This window comes from Fistularia commersonii, chromosome 16 (assembly GCF_037954325.1).
Source record: "Fistularia commersonii isolate RoL2024-O1a breed Wild chromosome 16, RoL_Fcom_v1.0, whole genome shotgun sequence".
Classification (NCBI taxonomy): domain Eukaryota; kingdom Metazoa; phylum Chordata; class Actinopteri; order Syngnathiformes; family Fistulariidae; genus Fistularia; species Fistularia commersonii.
The window spans coordinates 7191750-7206373 of NC_141299.1; the positions used below are offsets into that span (position 1 = coordinate 7191750).

Genomic DNA, 14624 nt, shown 5'->3' on the forward strand with positions numbered 1-14624 from the left:
ACAATGGATGGATGAATAGACTTGCAATTGGGTACCAAATCTGTCATTTTACTTCATTAATTTATTTTTTTGTCTGTTTGTTTCTTTTTGGTTCTCAACTTTTTACCTATTCTTGACTCCTTGTCGACCATCTGGAAGTTCGATCATAATGATAGAGATTTGCAAAGTCGCAAACTCTTAACGTTTCATCGTTTCAATCATTAATTTTGATTATTTTCTTCTCAAGGAAGGATGTTGGTCTACTTTATATATTGAACGGGATGTGAGCACCATCTAGCGGCAAGTGAAATATCAACAATCGCGGTGAACTTCGATCACTGTCGTAAAAAAGAGACAATTTGCCGTCAAGCGGAGTCACTCAGCATGGCTTCGTCTGTGATCTGTAATCAAACTCAATGCAGGTAAACATCAAGTTTCAGAAATATATATGTTATGAATATACTCTTACATAACCGGATGACATGGAAAATACCGCAACTGCAAGATGCTAAAAAAGCTGGACTTCGTCTCTCGTTTTTCCAGGGTCAGTTCGGTGTTAAACAAGGACGTGAAGCAGTTCGGGAAGAAGTACATGTTTGACAGCAATGAGGAAACGTGCTGGAACTCCGACCAGGTCAGATGGATTACCACACTGCATATTTACAGCGTTTTGAACACACACACTCTGATATTACTTTTATCTTCTAGGGCTTGAATGGTAACTGAATTCTTACTCACAGACACACACAGTGAGCAACCCTTCTCCTGTGTCATTAGTGATGCTGTGTTCTTTAACCTGTGAGTTGTTACTATGTGGTGCAGGATCCTCACATATGTGCACGGATGGAGGATTTTCAGGATCATATTCTCACCCGGTTATTGTAGTTTTGAGACCACGTTGACTCAACCAGCTTCCTGATCTCCACAGGGCCGGTGTCAGTGGGTCACTCTGGAGTTCCCCCAGTCTGTCAGCGTGTCTGAGATAAAAGTGCAGTTCCAGGGGGGGTTCTCCGCCAAAACATGCAAACTAGAAGGTAAAACCAGGAGATGCAATGGTTTTCAAACTTGAATCACAATCAAAAATATTTCGATTGTAACAATACCCTGCATTCCCATTGTAATGTCAACCAGCACTGTGGTGACATGACATTTGTTTGTTTTTTTCTTCTTTTGTCCTTTCTGTAGGTTGTACTATAGGTGCAGATTTTACAGCGGTAAGCCTTTTCTATCCAGAAGACAACAACTGCCTTCAGATATCCTTCATTCTTGAAATCCCCACCTCTCTCATTAAAGTTTACTTTAGAGGTGCTCAGCAGAACATCTGAAAAAAAAAATCAATATTTTGTATTATCCTGCATCTTCTGACAGCATTGTTAATAATCAATTTACAACTCAACATGTTTTTCAAAAAAAATTGGCACTGTGCAATGTGAGCATTAACATTGTACAACCCCTGCTTTCAATATTGACATACATACAATAATTACTGTACATGTCACCATATAGACTGTGCTTTAATTATTGCCCTTAAAAATCTTGTTAGGTCAGACATTCAGAGGGAACGGTCTTTTACTCTTGTAGCTCTCCCGTTTTTCTAAAAAAGAATTGAGTATCTAAAGAGATCATGATCGAAAAATTGAAATTGGTATATATACCTGCATTATCTTGGCATTCGCTTTGACCAAAGCACAGAAGTTAGTTTTAGCCCAATTATATATTATTTTCAAAAAGTGTCTAGCAATAGTGTACCTGAGCGCAGAAAAAAAAAGACTGAAAAAGTTGTCAGTACACTTGCAGTAACCAAACTGCGGCGTTTATACTAAGTGTAAGACAATATTTTCCTGAGCATGTTTTTCACCATTACTGGAATATTTGGCCATGTGCTGGTTATTTTATAACATAATAAACCTCACTGCTTTTCTTGACTTAACTCCACACCCACAGCTTTCCCATACAGGATGCCCCTGCCATGGACAAATTAAAAATAATCTTTGAGAATAGTTCAGACTTTTTTGGGAGGATTATTATTTATTCCCTGGATGTCCTGGGAGGAAAAGACTCGTGACCATTTTTTAAAATCATCTCACAAGAGTGGATGGCCCAAGGTGCACACAGGATGGTGGTTTGGTGGCACTTGAGAAGCATGTCATCTACAGTGACAACACATGGACATTTGAATTATTTTGGTTGTTTCTCCCACAATAAGCATGTGCCTTGTTAATCAACTGTTTCAACTCGCAAGATCATTCCAGTGAAACACACATTATAAAAATACATTTTTAATTAAAAAAACTTGTTTACATTCATTTTTGCTGTTAATTCACCAAACCTAATGATTCTGGTGCTAAACAATCAAATCTATTGTACAATACATTGTGTACATCACCATGCATACACACCGATAAAGCATTTTCAAAGGAAAAAAAAATCCTCTGCATTAATCTCTCTTTGACTGATGAGTTTTTTGACAGTTCCTGGTCATCAGTTTACCAAATACCGAAGATCATTCAATCTGTTTATTCTTTTCTTTCAAGTGTCATGTAGGGTTGTAGAGTTTCAGGATATGGCTTTCCAATACTTTTTGAACTAGGAAATAAGGGAAAAATGTCAGCTTCATTTCAAGATTATTGTTTAAATTGGTTAGTTAAAGAACACTACCTACTTTTTTTGTGTCCAAGCGCAACAGCTAAGGCCATCGGACTGTACCCAGAGTCCGACTCAACAGTCATGTCCGCCCCTTTGGCTTCAAAGAGAATTGATTCCAGTTACTAAAGCAATTAGTGTATTATCATTGATTTATAGTGACATTTTTTATTTCAAAAAGTACCTAAGAGTGCCTCCACACATTTGATATGGTTTCCTCTGACAGCATACAGAAGAGGAGTTCCTCCATTCTAAGATCGAAGATACCAAAGAAAAAAAACATCAGTAACTAATATAGTTTTGACAAATAGAAAACAGATTTCTATTTCAATCATATCTGTACCCAGTCGTATGTGTTGATATCTACTCCATGTCTGAGAAGGGACTCAACAATGTCTACGTAACCACCGGAACTGGCAAGTGTCAGAGCACTCTCTCGCTCTCTTGCAATTGTTTTGGGGTCAGCGCCCTGAGACAAGAAAAACGCTGTCACTTTTACATCAATAAAATATGTCGAGCTTTCTGGATTGCAATGTCTGATAACTAACCTTTTCCAAGAGAAAATCCACCACTGCTTTCTCACCGAATGCCGCAGCCCACATGAGCGGTGTAAATCCACGCTCATCCTGTTGGCTAAGCAGTGAACCATCTGCATAAAGACATAAGTTAATAACTTGGGATTTTGTAAAGATATATTATTTTCAGGTGACAGGTCAAAGCAATGTTATTATACCATGATTCAGATAATCCCCTTTTTTTTGTATGTCCATATACTAATTAATAGTAGTAGTTTAATTAAATTCAATATCATAGCAAACATTCTTGTGATTTGCAGCTTTTTTGAAATTGTCGTATTTGTGATCATAATTGCTGATTTCCTCGTGGTATGCCTCTGGAAAAGTGATTTAAGTGAACAATTATAAAATAATGACTAATGAGAATAATTAAATCATAATTGTTACTCAATGTTCACAACTGATTAAATCATCTACATATCTCTGAATTTATTGTTCACACAATGCAACCCAAATTTCTTACCTCTACTCAAGTGAGCAGCCACTTGTGAAACCTCACCTTGAGCTGCAAGCTGGTGTATTGACAACGCTTGTAAAGGTGATAAAAAAACATGATAAATACTTTCAAGCCAGAAATTCCACACTTGTCTATGCATTAACATCCGAGACTGTGTCAACCCTTGACCTCTGAAGGTCGGTCTTAGTTGCCAGTACTCACAGTCCAGTGAAGCTGGGCGCGCTGTAACCTCATTCCCACGCTGCTTGTTGGTCAAAGTAGTGGAATGGTGAAACGAACCCTCTTCATCCACGTCACTGCTCTCTGGAAACACTAGATCGATCGTATGGACCATGAAATGTGAAAGCAAACAAAGTTAAACTGATTAATCGATTCCAGTTAGGTCAGTTCAGATGTTATGCTGTTTTTAAATTAGGTTCGCTTTTTTGTATGTTTGGTTTTCTTTGGTGTGTAGTCTTTTAATTTATAAATGCATATACCATTTAATTTCTCATATCTGTGGGACGGGCACGCAGTGGCATTTTGGCCATCTGTAACCTCATCGCAAACTCTGGCATCCATGATACCTGCAATGATTTGAGAGAGCAGAAGTACTGAACAAGCTGTAAACGGGACATATAACCAGTTCATTGACTTACAATAACAACAAGCAATTTTGTAGCCAAATTCGTCCTCTTCTCACCTCAGTAAGCAGTGATGCCTGTTTGCGCTTACTTCATATCAAGAAAAACTGAAAGTAAATCGTATCTTACGTCGGATCGTGATCGGAGATCGCTATTATCCATAAAAAATGTTCAATAAACTACTTGGTGCAACTATAACAGTAACATAAGAAATGAACACAAACACGTTGCGGTTTAACGGCCGCATGTTTGGTCTTATCTTTGTAAGACAGGATGAAAAAGAACTAGTTAGGAAAACAGTTCTGTCCGGAATGTTTTCGCGTGACACTCGCTAGCCCAAACACGGAAGTAATGATTAGCGGATGATATCGCTCGCTCACAGCAAAGAAACAGCGTTTTGTTTTGTTAGTGTCCGGGTTCAAAGGCCAGATTTTCACGATGGACGACCAGGAAATGCAGCTGAAAGTGAGAAGAGGTGATGCTGAAATTAATTAAAAAGAAGGAAAACCCACCTCATTGTTGGTGTGTGGCGTTGTAGTGGTGCTAGCTAACCCGCTTTAGCAGCTCCTTGCTCGCCACATTTCGTATTCCTCTTGTCTCAAAATGTTGCCCGACCGCTTGTCTTTTGTTTCACAGTGACTGACAAATTCACGGAGAGCATGTATGTGCTGGCCAACGAGCCGTCGGTGGCGCTTTACAGGCTGCAAGAGCACGTCCGGAGATCGCTCCCCGAGCTGGTGCAACACAAGGTACCGCTTATAATCAGCCTCAACTGGAGAATTTACCAAACGCATTTAACGTGTGTCGATACTGTCAACCAGATCATCCGGGTATTTGGATGACACTGGCGGCTGTTCCTCATGTTGCGACTCGATGTCACTTTCGGTGGCATCAAGAGTAGAAAAATACTGCAAGGGGAAAAATTATGGAAACGTAATTTCAGAATTGTAAGCCCAATACAGCCTTCGTTGCCTGCCTTTTCGTTGTGGATATTTTTATGCAAACTTTTTACATAAAACAACTTTAACAAGTGGCGTGTTCATACCTGTGTAGACAGGCTGAAGGATTTGTGCTCATCAGTATGACTTGCTACTTATGACATTTTTGGAAATAATGGGATACTGCATGATATGGTAAAAACAAGAATTCAGCCATTTGTTAAACCTTTTCGACTTTACATCAAACTGAAAACAGTGCAAATATAATACTTTGAACCGTTTTATCACTGTTAGTATTTATTTAAAGGGGGTCACTTGCAGTGGATGACAGTAAGTTTCCCGATTTAATATGGAACTGTGGCTTCTTAAAAGGCTGAATCACCCACAAGCAAAGATGGAGAGATCTGCATCACTTTCTTCAAATCCTCAAGAGTAAAAGATTCCAGAGGTTTAAGAACAGCATTGCACCACCTGGCATGACAAAGGAATTTAGGGATTTCGTTTCATCTACAGTCCATGGTATCAGCAACAGACTTGATAGGAATCTGGACAAATTTCAAATTGTAAATACAAAAGAGGAAAACCAGCAATAAATGCCTGTCACCTTCCATCCCTCCAATATCAACCGGAACAACAGTGACAACAGTATCAGCTTACATAGAAGACAAGAAGAAACATCCTTAATTTCACATTCAGTTGTGCATACAGCACAGCGTCAGGGAAATTTGACCTTTGCTTTTAACCCATCATGGATGAACTATGAGCAGAAGGCAGCTGGTGAGTAGCGCCACAGGAGCAGTTAGGGGTTCATTGTATTACTCAGCAACACTTCGACTGTCTTGGATGAGCACGGGAATTGAACCAGGAATGTTCTGCTAAGGATATTTTACCATGGATGCAGGCAACATTTCAGGGAATAGTTGTCAATAAGTTCTGTTCATCACCTTATTAATAATTGGAAGTTACTATTCTACCATGTAAAACACAGGTCATGTATTGACAACACCTTGATATTCCAGCAACTTCTCTGGTTCCAAGCTCATTCCAAGTTAGGCAAAATGGAAAACTGCACTGGTCTGATGAATCCACTTTGCAGATTGTTTTGAAGAAATCATGCCTCGTGTGGCAAATAAATATGACGAATGGGTTCATACTGCGTCCTCATACTTTCTAATATGAGATTTTGATCATGGGCTTGTACACTTGTTATCTAACTGTTTAAATTTTCTGTCTTTCCCCACAGACTGACATGCAAAGCTGGGAGGAGCAGAGCCAAGGAGCCATCTACACTGTAGAGTATGCTTGCAGGTGAGATAATGCGCAGCCCATTTTATTATCATATTGCCCTGCCACAATCAACTAGTTTTTTTGCGTTTGTGTTGTATTTTTGCAGTGCTGTGAAAAGTATGAGCAACAGCAGCATGTATTTCAAAAACATCGACAGCCTCCTCCGACAAGCGATAAGCATGAAAGAACAGATTAGCAGCTCTCAAGGACGCAGGTAGGCGACACCAACAAGCATGCTTACTGAAACACAGTGGTATAATTTTAACATCATTTAGATTACAATGCTGTGTAAACAACATAAACTCTGTCAATCAGTAACCTTAGTTCAGAAAAATGTATATGCTCTTTTGCTATTTCTGACATTGGACATATTTGTAAGATAGCAGTGTCATCTTGCCTCAACATCCATTCCTCATCATGTTAATTAAACACCCAGCTTGTAACAACAACCAAATTAGTATATTATACGAGAATCTGTAAAATTTCACTGAAAATAACTATACTGTAAGAGGTCATTGTCAACCTTCTCACAGCAAATAAGTTTGCATACATCAATATTAGAATATATAAAAAATATATCATGAAGTAGTTCTGTATTTTTGGACTTAGCCAAATCAGGAATCAGTGATTCACAAACATTCCCTCCATTATTTGGAACAGTGAGGATTGTTCTTTTCTTCTCAGTTATGATCTACATTTAAAGATACTGAAATTGATTGTGCAACTAGTACATAAATTGATTAAATGCTGACAGTAAAATTACTGTATTTTTAACTCAGGTTTATGCATTTCCTTTTGAAATATTTTGAGGCGAAATTAGACAGATGGGGGACATGTCTGGTCTTTCAGCTCTGTATCTTACCATTTGTCCCTTAATTGGTTGAGTTTATCCTTACTTTTTTATGTTTTACATCTGGTAACATCCTTTGTTATAAATCCATGTTCTCCCATTTTTTTCCCTTGTATTGCTGCTGTCAGCCCTCATTTACTGCTACACGCTTCACACTTTCTGTTGTATTTTTCAATTTTTTTTGTTCCCTGATACCTCCATGAAGTTATCATGACGTGAACCCTTCACCCAGCCCCTTTGTTTCTACTCCACCTGCCCCTTCCACTGCCTCATGAGGTTAGTAGTCTTCTCAAATCAAGATTCAAACTAAAGAGCTTTTCACAGAATGGTGTATGACCTTATACAGGCCATGAATTTTATTGGAAGGAAAAATATTGGAACCTTTTTTTCCCCAAGAATGAATTTATTTGAAATTATTTTAAACATATTTCAAAATAGGTAAGCTAATTGTGCACATACATTCAGGAAGAATTCACCAAACAGTAAATTTAGAATTTACATAATCACAAAGGGACCTCTAAATCTGTCAAAATAATGCTTGGAAAAAAATGTTGCATATGGTTACATTTAAATCAAATTCTTACCTATAAACTGCTACTATTTACATATAGTCAAAGTCACTGTTTTCATCAATTGGTAAGTGAAACAAAGCAGCAATTCAGCATAGAAAATGAGTCTCACATACCCACGTTGTCTGGTTTCAGACAAAATAATCATGTTGAGAAGCAAAGAGATGCATATCCATGTCTGTATGATTAGTATGACACACTTGAAGGTCATAAATGTCCTTAGCCATGGGCATCACACCAAGGTAGAGTCCTTTGTAGAGATCCCTGACTTTCGTGCCAGGACACTTCGCATCTCATTGTTGATCCCATTCCAGGGTTTAGCCTGGGCCTGTAGTAAACCAGATTCTGTAGACAAGGTCCTGTGCATGCGAGGACAACTGCCACCACTGCTGTAGCCGTCTTTATCACTAGCATGGCCTTGTGAACCTCCAGAAGGAGAGTACTGCTGGTGGAGCTCTCTCTGTCTCGTGCCGCCAAGTGAAGGGTAGGGCATCTGAGGGTGCATGTATGACTGGCTGCGGGGAATCCGCGGTTTGTCCACACCAATTTTGAGCTCGCATGGCCGAGAAATATGGATGTTGCTGTTTCCGTGGTCATTCTTGTAAAGGGTGTCAAGGTGCCCAGAGTGATAGTGCTTAGCAGTCTGTGAACCCTTGACCAGTGAATGGATTACAACCACCAGTAGAATCAGGATCCCAGAAGAGAGAACACAAGCACTGGCAATACCTGTCTCCACCTCAAATATTAGCAGCATAAAAATGGACATAGCTGCAAAGGAAGAGATGAGAAATAGACAGAATGTAATTTATTTGCATTGTACTCAGTCAGGTCGGTAAAAAGTGGACTTTAAAATCCATCAATCAATCCATCAATCCATCCATCCATCGTCTGACGCTTATCCTGCACTCAGGGTTCTGGGGGTATGCTAGAGCCTATCCCAGCTGTCATCAGGTGAGAGACGGGCTACATCCCGGACTGGTCTTCAACCAATCAAAGGGCCACATATATAGACAAACAACCATTCACTCTCTCATTCGGGGCAATTTTCCAAATTAACCTGCGTGTTTTTGGATTGTGGGAGGAAAACTGAGAACCCGGAGGAAACCCATGCAGACACAGGGAGAACATGAAAATTCCACACAGAAAGTTCCCCTTGTCGGAATTGAACCAGGGTCCTTCGTGCGGTGAGGCCAAAGCACTAACCACTGCACCCGGAACTTAAAATGAATACCTCAAAGGCGAATCAACTTTTTCAAAATTGATCCAGTTGCCGTTATTTCTATAATAAGGGATGAAGATACCCTTTGTGTGTATTACAGAGCTTTAGCCTTCCTTTACTACATTGATTTGTAGCATATGGGAACCAAAGCCTCTCTCTCTCAAGTCATCAAATACAAATTCCAACAATGCCAGAAGGCATGAAATTAAATGCTGTTTTTTTATACATTCAGCAATGTATGATATTGTAACTGAAATTGCTAGACACTGTCATTTTAAAATGATTACAGGCCAAAATAAATTTCCCTCCAGAACACCTGATGACCGGGTGGTGTCAAAGACTGTGCAGGGATTGCCTGTTCAAATTTTCACCTTAATAAGGCATATAATGAATGAGCCAAAAAAGGATGACATTGTGGCAACATCATGGTTATGCCTCCTGTAAAATACGAATTTATGCTTCATTATGTCCAAACAGATGACAACCGACATATTTGAAAATTCAATTTCCAGAGAGGTGCTCTGCTTATTGAACACAAACTGTTTTGGAGTCACAAGAATATCTTCGATGTTTCAACTTTGGCAGGCAACCACTATCCTTGGCTAATATCCACTGTGCTTCAGAAAATGGTTTCTACCTCCATATTGCAAGCTGAGGGAATAAAAAGTAAATCTGAATTCAGGTGTTAAAATGTAATCAAATTTCCTCCTAACTTGACATATAAGTTTCAGCTAAAATGTTGTAAAAATTGAATCCACACTCCAGCATGAACCCTGGGTCCCTCACATTTCCCCCATTTTTTCCTTTTTTGTTTTTTTGAGTGGATAGCTTTACAAACATGGGTTTGATTTAGTCGTCACATGCAACCTTATTGTTTTCAGCTTATTTGTTCCATGTTTGTGTGCAGGAAAAGGACCATGGATTCAGGTGCACAAAAGGAAGGTGAAGAAAAGCACAATTCTGGGATGTGATGAGACTTTCCAGGCCCTTGGTGTTGCTTCAAAAGGTCACTTGCTTTGCCACCACTTGATTGAGGCTGCGGAGGGGGGGTCACAAGGCCAACAACCCCTCATCACATGGGAATGGCTGCCTCCTACAACCCCCCCAGTACAAGCTGCTCAGTGGAACAGAGCGCCACAGCGCTGCCAGGTTCAGCATTAAAAACACTTAAGTCATGGACGTTGCTCAAAGAATGCATTGTTCTCTTGGATACACTGGACAAGAACAGCAGTGCTGTTTCTGCCTCTGCTGATGCAAATCCACTGCTTGGCTGACTTTGGGGAGCTTGGGTTTCATTAAATTCCCATATTATTTTAATACAATGTGTCAACACCTGTTGTTGTTTTGTCTTGAAAGATCGGCAGGACTTTAACATGTGAAAAATATTCATACCTGCCAAGTAGACAGAAACGCCAAGGCAGAACAATCCAACGGCCACATGTCGTACTGCTTTGCTATCCAAAAGGAACCAGTCTGCTCTGTGGAAACAAAAATATGATGAACTCAGACCTGATCAAACCTTCACCTCATCATCCTTCCTGTGTATTTTTTTTTGTTTTGTTTTAATTTAATTGTATTATTTCAGATGAGTATTTCATTGATATATTTGGAGGTTCATTATCATTCAGATTGTCGAGTAAACTCCCCTCTTAACACAGAGAGGTCCTGGCTTTTACACTTGGATTTGTAAACAGACGTGGGAAAGAGCCCGGGAGGGGCCGTGTGCTGGGTACATAATGAGAGGAAGGTCATTGTTTAGATGGGATTCAGGACTGTGAGGGGGGGGGTCGAGTGGTGATATTGCAGTGTGTGTCCCTGCACTACACCCCTTTTAATTCTTCTAACGGTCTGTGGACGTCCATTTTAAGTCATCAAACAAGAGTGTGTTTTCAGGTAAACATTTACTTCGTAAACCCCTTAAAAAGTGCATATTGAATAGAGTTTACATTGTTTTCCACTTAAATTTTGTTGTGGTGCACACTGACTATCCTTAAAATAGGAAATATGTAGGAGATCAATGAAATACAAAGCAGAAAGTCTTAGCATGTTATTGACTTTTTCTCTGTCTTGCTGTGCCTTAGTTGATTTTTTTTTCTTTTTATATTTTAAAACAACAGGCATGTTTTGTATAGAACATAATAAAAGTACTATTTCAATGCAATGCCAAACCAAGCTACCAACATCAAAAACAATCATTCTATAGATGTTTGAAATTAGTTTGATTTACACTGTGCAAGTTCACATGATTTTCATGTTCATGCAGTCTTGCTGTTTTAGCGTGCACTTCTGGTGATTTCCTTTTATACCTGTGTTGAGCTCACAATAAACAATGACAGGATATGAGTGAAATGTGCAACAGTTTGCAATATCTCTCCAAAAAAAAACAGTTTTCTGTAGCACATGTGGTCATCATATCAGATTAAGCTTCAAGTTCACTTTCCTGGAGAGAGGAGGTGGTATCTGCAGTTTCATCAACAGAACTTTAAATGATTCTTTCAGCAGGAAAACTTTTGGCCCAGCAAACCAATTCAGTTTCACTGCAAGAGCAGTGCAGAAAGCATCAATTCACACCAAAAGTTGCTGGCAGACGTATGCACACCCCTGAGGTTCTTATTTTAATCCCCGTTCTATTCTGAAGGGTCTATGAAGCTCAGCTAGAATGACAGAACCACCAAACGGAACGTGGCCTGCACTAATGTTATTCCACGCGTGTGCGTAAACCCCGCTGTGACCTGCGGAGCGGCCCGTCTCAGCTACCAGTGACACGTTCATGTCCCACCACAGGCATCCAGGAAGATTTTGGCTTTCTACCAATAGACTTGCAATAAACATTATTGTGTTTACGGTTTCAGATGCTTCGCTCAGATTTCTTTTTCCAGTCAAACCAGCCGACGCACAATTGCAACAGAGGCGAGACAAGCGTGGAAAGCGGCTGTCATGGCGGAGCCGCGTTTGCAGAGGCAGGTGTGAGTCGCGGCGTGACTTGCGGGTTTGAAGTACCTTTCGGTGTCCTGCTCCCCTCTGCAGACCTCCGTGGAAAAGTAGCTGTGGAGGAGACACACCACCACGGAGCTGAGGTGCAGGGTGAGGGAGAGCGCGGAGAGTACGGTGGAGACCGGCAGCAAGGCGGCCCAAACGCCGGTGGGAATGACGGCGGAAATTGAGGAAGGGGCGTCCTTCACCGCCATCTGCTGAGACTGAAGCTGAAAAATCAAAAGGACCGATAAAACGGACATGATAGCCGAGAGAATCCCCAGCAAGGACAGGACTACAAGGGACCGCTGGCTGTACTGAAGCGACATCTTTTTTTTTTTTTCCCCTTTCGCCCCGGTCGTGTTATTCCTCAAAGTTTTCCACTCCCGTGCAACTTTTCCTCGAAAAGAAAAAGATAAAATTTAAAAAGTAAAGTTCTTCCGCGATCCTCAAACGGCTGGTGAAAAGTCCACAGGCATGGCACTTCGCGTGGGCACGTGTATTATTTTAGTTTTATTTTATTTCGCACGGGGGTTGGCGGCTGCGCTGCAGAGCCCCGCTGTCCCAGTCTGAGCATGTGATGTGCGTTAAATCCCCAGATTAAAAACTTCGCCACAACAATGGACTTTTTTCTCTTGGAACCTCGGAAACAAAGCGCTGATGTGCTCCTGCGACAGGCAAAACTCACTGACTAAACACAAAACAACGCCGCCGGACAGGAAATTCAAACAATCGCGCTGCCCAGCTGCCAAAACCTTCGTTTATCTGACCCGCAGACTTTTCACTTTTTAACTTTTTTTTTAATGAGATACTGGCTCTAAATATCCTGTAAGCACCAGAACACACTTTAAAGAGAAATAAACTAAAATCTTTATATTGCTCTCCATTGATTGTATGATATGACAACAAGCTTTCTAGATAAGCCTACTTATGAATTTATTATAGTAAGCGATTAAGGTGTTAACGTTCTGTTCATGTACGGAAGTCCCGAGGGGTCAGAAATGTACGCTTCCCTTTTCAGCGGCTGTTTCATTCTCTTTTTTTTATTTTCTGTAAACCTCATTTTTTCCCGTACATCAAGTTGTTTATGAGTCATAGTTATTTTTTATGGCGCAAGATACAATTCGACAAAAATCTGAACCAGAAAGAGAAGTCAATCAAAACCCTACCTTTTTTTTATGCAATGCAAACTCAAGAAAGACACACACTAATCCCGCAATCTGCCCACACGTCATGCACAATATCAAAGTCGAACAGTATAATGACTTCATACTGATTATAAAATGCACTTGTAGGGAGACTTATGCAAGCAAAGCCACTGAATGTTATGGTAAAACATTTATCACAGTAAATCAATGAAAGAAAACAGGATTAAATATGATCAGTGAATATGTTTTATATGGGATGAAATCGGTCCGTTAGTGTCTTTTATGCTGAAGTTTCCCGTTTAACATGCTCAACTAAGGGTTCCTCGGTTTCATCCATCCAAGCATGGTGTATTACTTATCCTGCACTCAGGGTAGCAGTGGGGTACACCCTAGACTAGTGCCAGTCAATTGCAGGGTCACATATACAGACAAACAACCATTCACTCACCCATTCAGGGTAATTTTCCCATTTTTTTCCAATTAACCTGCATATTTTTGAGAACCCAGAGAAAACCCACAGAAGGGTACCCTTGTTGGAATCGAACCAGGGCCTTTTGTGCTGTGAGGCATGCATACTCTGGGTTAGGGGTGAGAATATATATATATATTTTATATCATATATATATATATAATATAATATAAAAAAATTTATTGATTGTATCAATAAGATACAATATCAAATAAAAGCTTTTTAGTTGAAGAAAGTTACTTTGAAATCAGTTTAAAGCAGAAGCAGAGTTAGTGCAGTATTTTCAGACAGACATGCTTTCTTTGTTACAAGTTTGACTCCACGATTTTGTTTAAGCTGCTTGTTTTATATTGATGACAGACTTTTTTGGGAGACTTGTAAAAGGAGCTGTAGCGGACTAACCAGTTCATGAAAAGAGGATGAGTTCGAGGGACAGAAGAGAAAGAATTTGTCTGACTGGGTCACCCATCTGGAGTTTCAAGTGAAATTGACAGATTATGTTGTGTGTGGAAAACAATGTTCAATTATGCAGTTATCTATATTATTTTCCTGTCATTTCATTTACTTAAATAAAGTTATTGTGTTCTGAATGCTGATGCATTTTCTGCAAATTTGCTCATGAAAAATCATTGATGTTTGGTCACAATTTTTAAACAGGGAAATTAATACTTTAGAGTAAAGCAATGAACAAAAAAAAATTAAAGTAATAAAAAAATAACAACTGTAGCATATCGTCAAGAACTTGACATTATTAATTACTGAGCCTGAATGTTGCGCAGGACGCATTGGGAAGGAGGAGAGGGGGGGAGCAGACATTGCCCATTCTTAACACAATTCTGACAGCATAATAAAATGTTTTTGAAAGGTTTGATACCGAAAGGTTTTCTTTTTTTT

At 39.7% G+C, this 14624-nt stretch overlaps 4 protein-coding genes across 8 annotated transcripts; 2 read left to right on the top strand and 2 right to left on the bottom strand.

The window, feature by feature from the left end:
* The first annotated feature begins 324 nt into the window (after window positions 1–324).
* nr2c2ap (nuclear receptor 2C2-associated protein) lies at window positions 325–2299 on the top strand. Of its 2 annotated transcripts, none has more exons than XM_086161698.1 (5): window positions 325–401; window positions 523–613; window positions 908–1013; window positions 1165–1232; window positions 1916–2299. In XM_086161698.1, exons 1-5 carry the CDS (start codon window positions 364–366, stop codon window positions 2042–2044), a joined length of 432 nt encoding a protein of 143 aa, XP_086017824.1. In that variant the 5' UTR covers window positions 325–363; the 3' UTR covers window positions 2045–2299. The 2 variants fall into 2 exon arrangements, with proteins under 2 accessions (XP_086017824.1, XP_086017825.1); XM_086161699.1 differs by having other exon boundaries at window positions 1922–2299.
* Window positions 2300–2421: 122 nt separating this feature from the next.
* Window positions 2422–4923, bottom strand: rfxank (regulatory factor X-associated ankyrin-containing protein). 2 transcript variants are annotated; one of them, XM_086161696.1, is made up of 9 exons: window positions 4790–4923; window positions 4134–4220; window positions 3856–3966; window positions 3661–3726; window positions 3171–3271; window positions 2966–3091; window positions 2807–2873; window positions 2642–2722; window positions 2422–2565 (listed from the first exon to the last, which is right to left on the bottom strand). In XM_086161696.1, exons 2-9 carry the CDS (start codon window positions 4213–4215, stop codon window positions 2516–2518), a joined length of 684 nt encoding a protein of 227 aa, XP_086017822.1. In that variant the 5' UTR covers window positions 4216–4220; window positions 4790–4923; the 3' UTR covers window positions 2422–2515. The 2 variants fall into 2 exon arrangements, with proteins under 2 accessions (XP_086017822.1, XP_086017823.1); XM_086161697.1 differs by lacking the exon at window positions 4790–4923 and adding an exon at window positions 4337–4551.
* Window positions 4597–12130, top strand: borcs8 (BLOC-1 related complex subunit 8). 3 transcript variants are annotated; one of them, XR_015107273.1, is made up of 7 exons: window positions 4599–4752; window positions 4914–5026; window positions 6459–6523; window positions 6609–6716; window positions 7558–7628; window positions 10048–11033; window positions 11993–12130. XR_015107273.1 is itself a non-coding variant. In XM_086161700.1 (6 exons), the coding sequence occupies exons 1-5, from the start codon at window positions 4716–4718 to the stop codon at window positions 7625–7627; spliced, it is 393 nt and encodes a 130-aa protein (XP_086017826.1). In that variant the 5' UTR covers window positions 4599–4715; the 3' UTR covers window position 7628; window positions 10048–11489. The 3 variants fall into 3 exon arrangements, 2 of the variants coding, with proteins under 2 accessions (XP_086017827.1, XP_086017826.1); XM_086161700.1 differs by lacking the exon at window positions 11993–12130 and having other exon boundaries at window positions 10048–11489; XM_086161701.1 differs by lacking the exons at window positions 7558–7628; window positions 11993–12130 and having other exon boundaries at window positions 4597–4752; window positions 10048–11489.
* tmem221 (transmembrane protein 221) lies at window positions 7705–13841 on the bottom strand. The gene is made up of 3 exons (XM_086161695.1): window positions 12141–13841; window positions 10533–10618; window positions 7705–8689 (listed from the first exon to the last, which is right to left on the bottom strand). Exons 1-3 carry the CDS (start codon window positions 12440–12442, stop codon window positions 8154–8156), a joined length of 924 nt encoding a protein of 307 aa, XP_086017821.1. The 5' UTR covers window positions 12443–13841; the 3' UTR covers window positions 7705–8153.
* Between the last annotated feature and the right edge of the window lie 783 nt (window positions 13842–14624).

Bases quoted from the DNA above. Each gene is read 5' to 3' on its own strand.
- borcs8 (XM_086161700.1), top strand. From the start codon at position 4,716: ATGGACGACCAGGAAATGCAGCTGAAAGTGAGAAGAG. The intron at 4,753-4,913 runs GTGATGCTGAAA...TTTGTTTCACAG, and splicing joins GCAGCTGAAAGTGAGAAGAG to TGACTGACAAATTCACGGAG. The intron at 5,027-6,458 runs GTACCGCTTATA...CTTTCCCCACAG, and splicing joins CCGAGCTGGTGCAACACAAG to ACTGACATGCAAAGCTGGGA.
- nr2c2ap (XM_086161698.1), top strand. From the start codon at position 364: ATGGCTTCGTCTGTGATCTGTAATCAAACTCAATGCAG. The intron at 402-522 runs GTAAACATCAAG...TCGTTTTTCCAG, and splicing joins TGTAATCAAACTCAATGCAG to GGTCAGTTCGGTGTTAAACA. The intron at 614-907 runs GTCAGATGGATT...TGATCTCCACAG, and splicing joins CGTGCTGGAACTCCGACCAG to GGCCGGTGTCAGTGGGTCAC.
- rfxank (XM_086161696.1), bottom strand. From the start codon at position 4,215: ATGGATGCCAGAGTTTGCGATGAGGTTACAGATGGCCAAAATGCCACT. The intron at 3,967-4,133 runs GTATATGCATTT...CGATCGATCTAG, and splicing joins CAGATATGAGAAATTAAATG to TGTTTCCAGAGAGCAGTGAC. The intron at 2,874-2,965 runs GTACAGATATGA...CTTCGATCTTAG, and splicing joins ATATCAACACATACGACTGG to AATGGAGGAACTCCTCTTCT.
- tmem221 (XM_086161695.1), bottom strand. From the start codon at position 12,442: ATGTCGCTTCAGTACAGCCAGCGGTCCCTTGTAGTCCTGTCCTTGCTG. The intron at 10,619-12,140 runs GTACTTCAAACC...TTGTTTCCACAG, and splicing joins GGGGAGCAGGACACCGAAAG to AGCAGACTGGTTCCTTTTGG. The intron at 8,690-10,532 runs GTATGAATATTT...CTTCCTTTGCAG, and splicing joins CGTTTCTGTCTACTTGGCAG to CTATGTCCATTTTTATGCTG.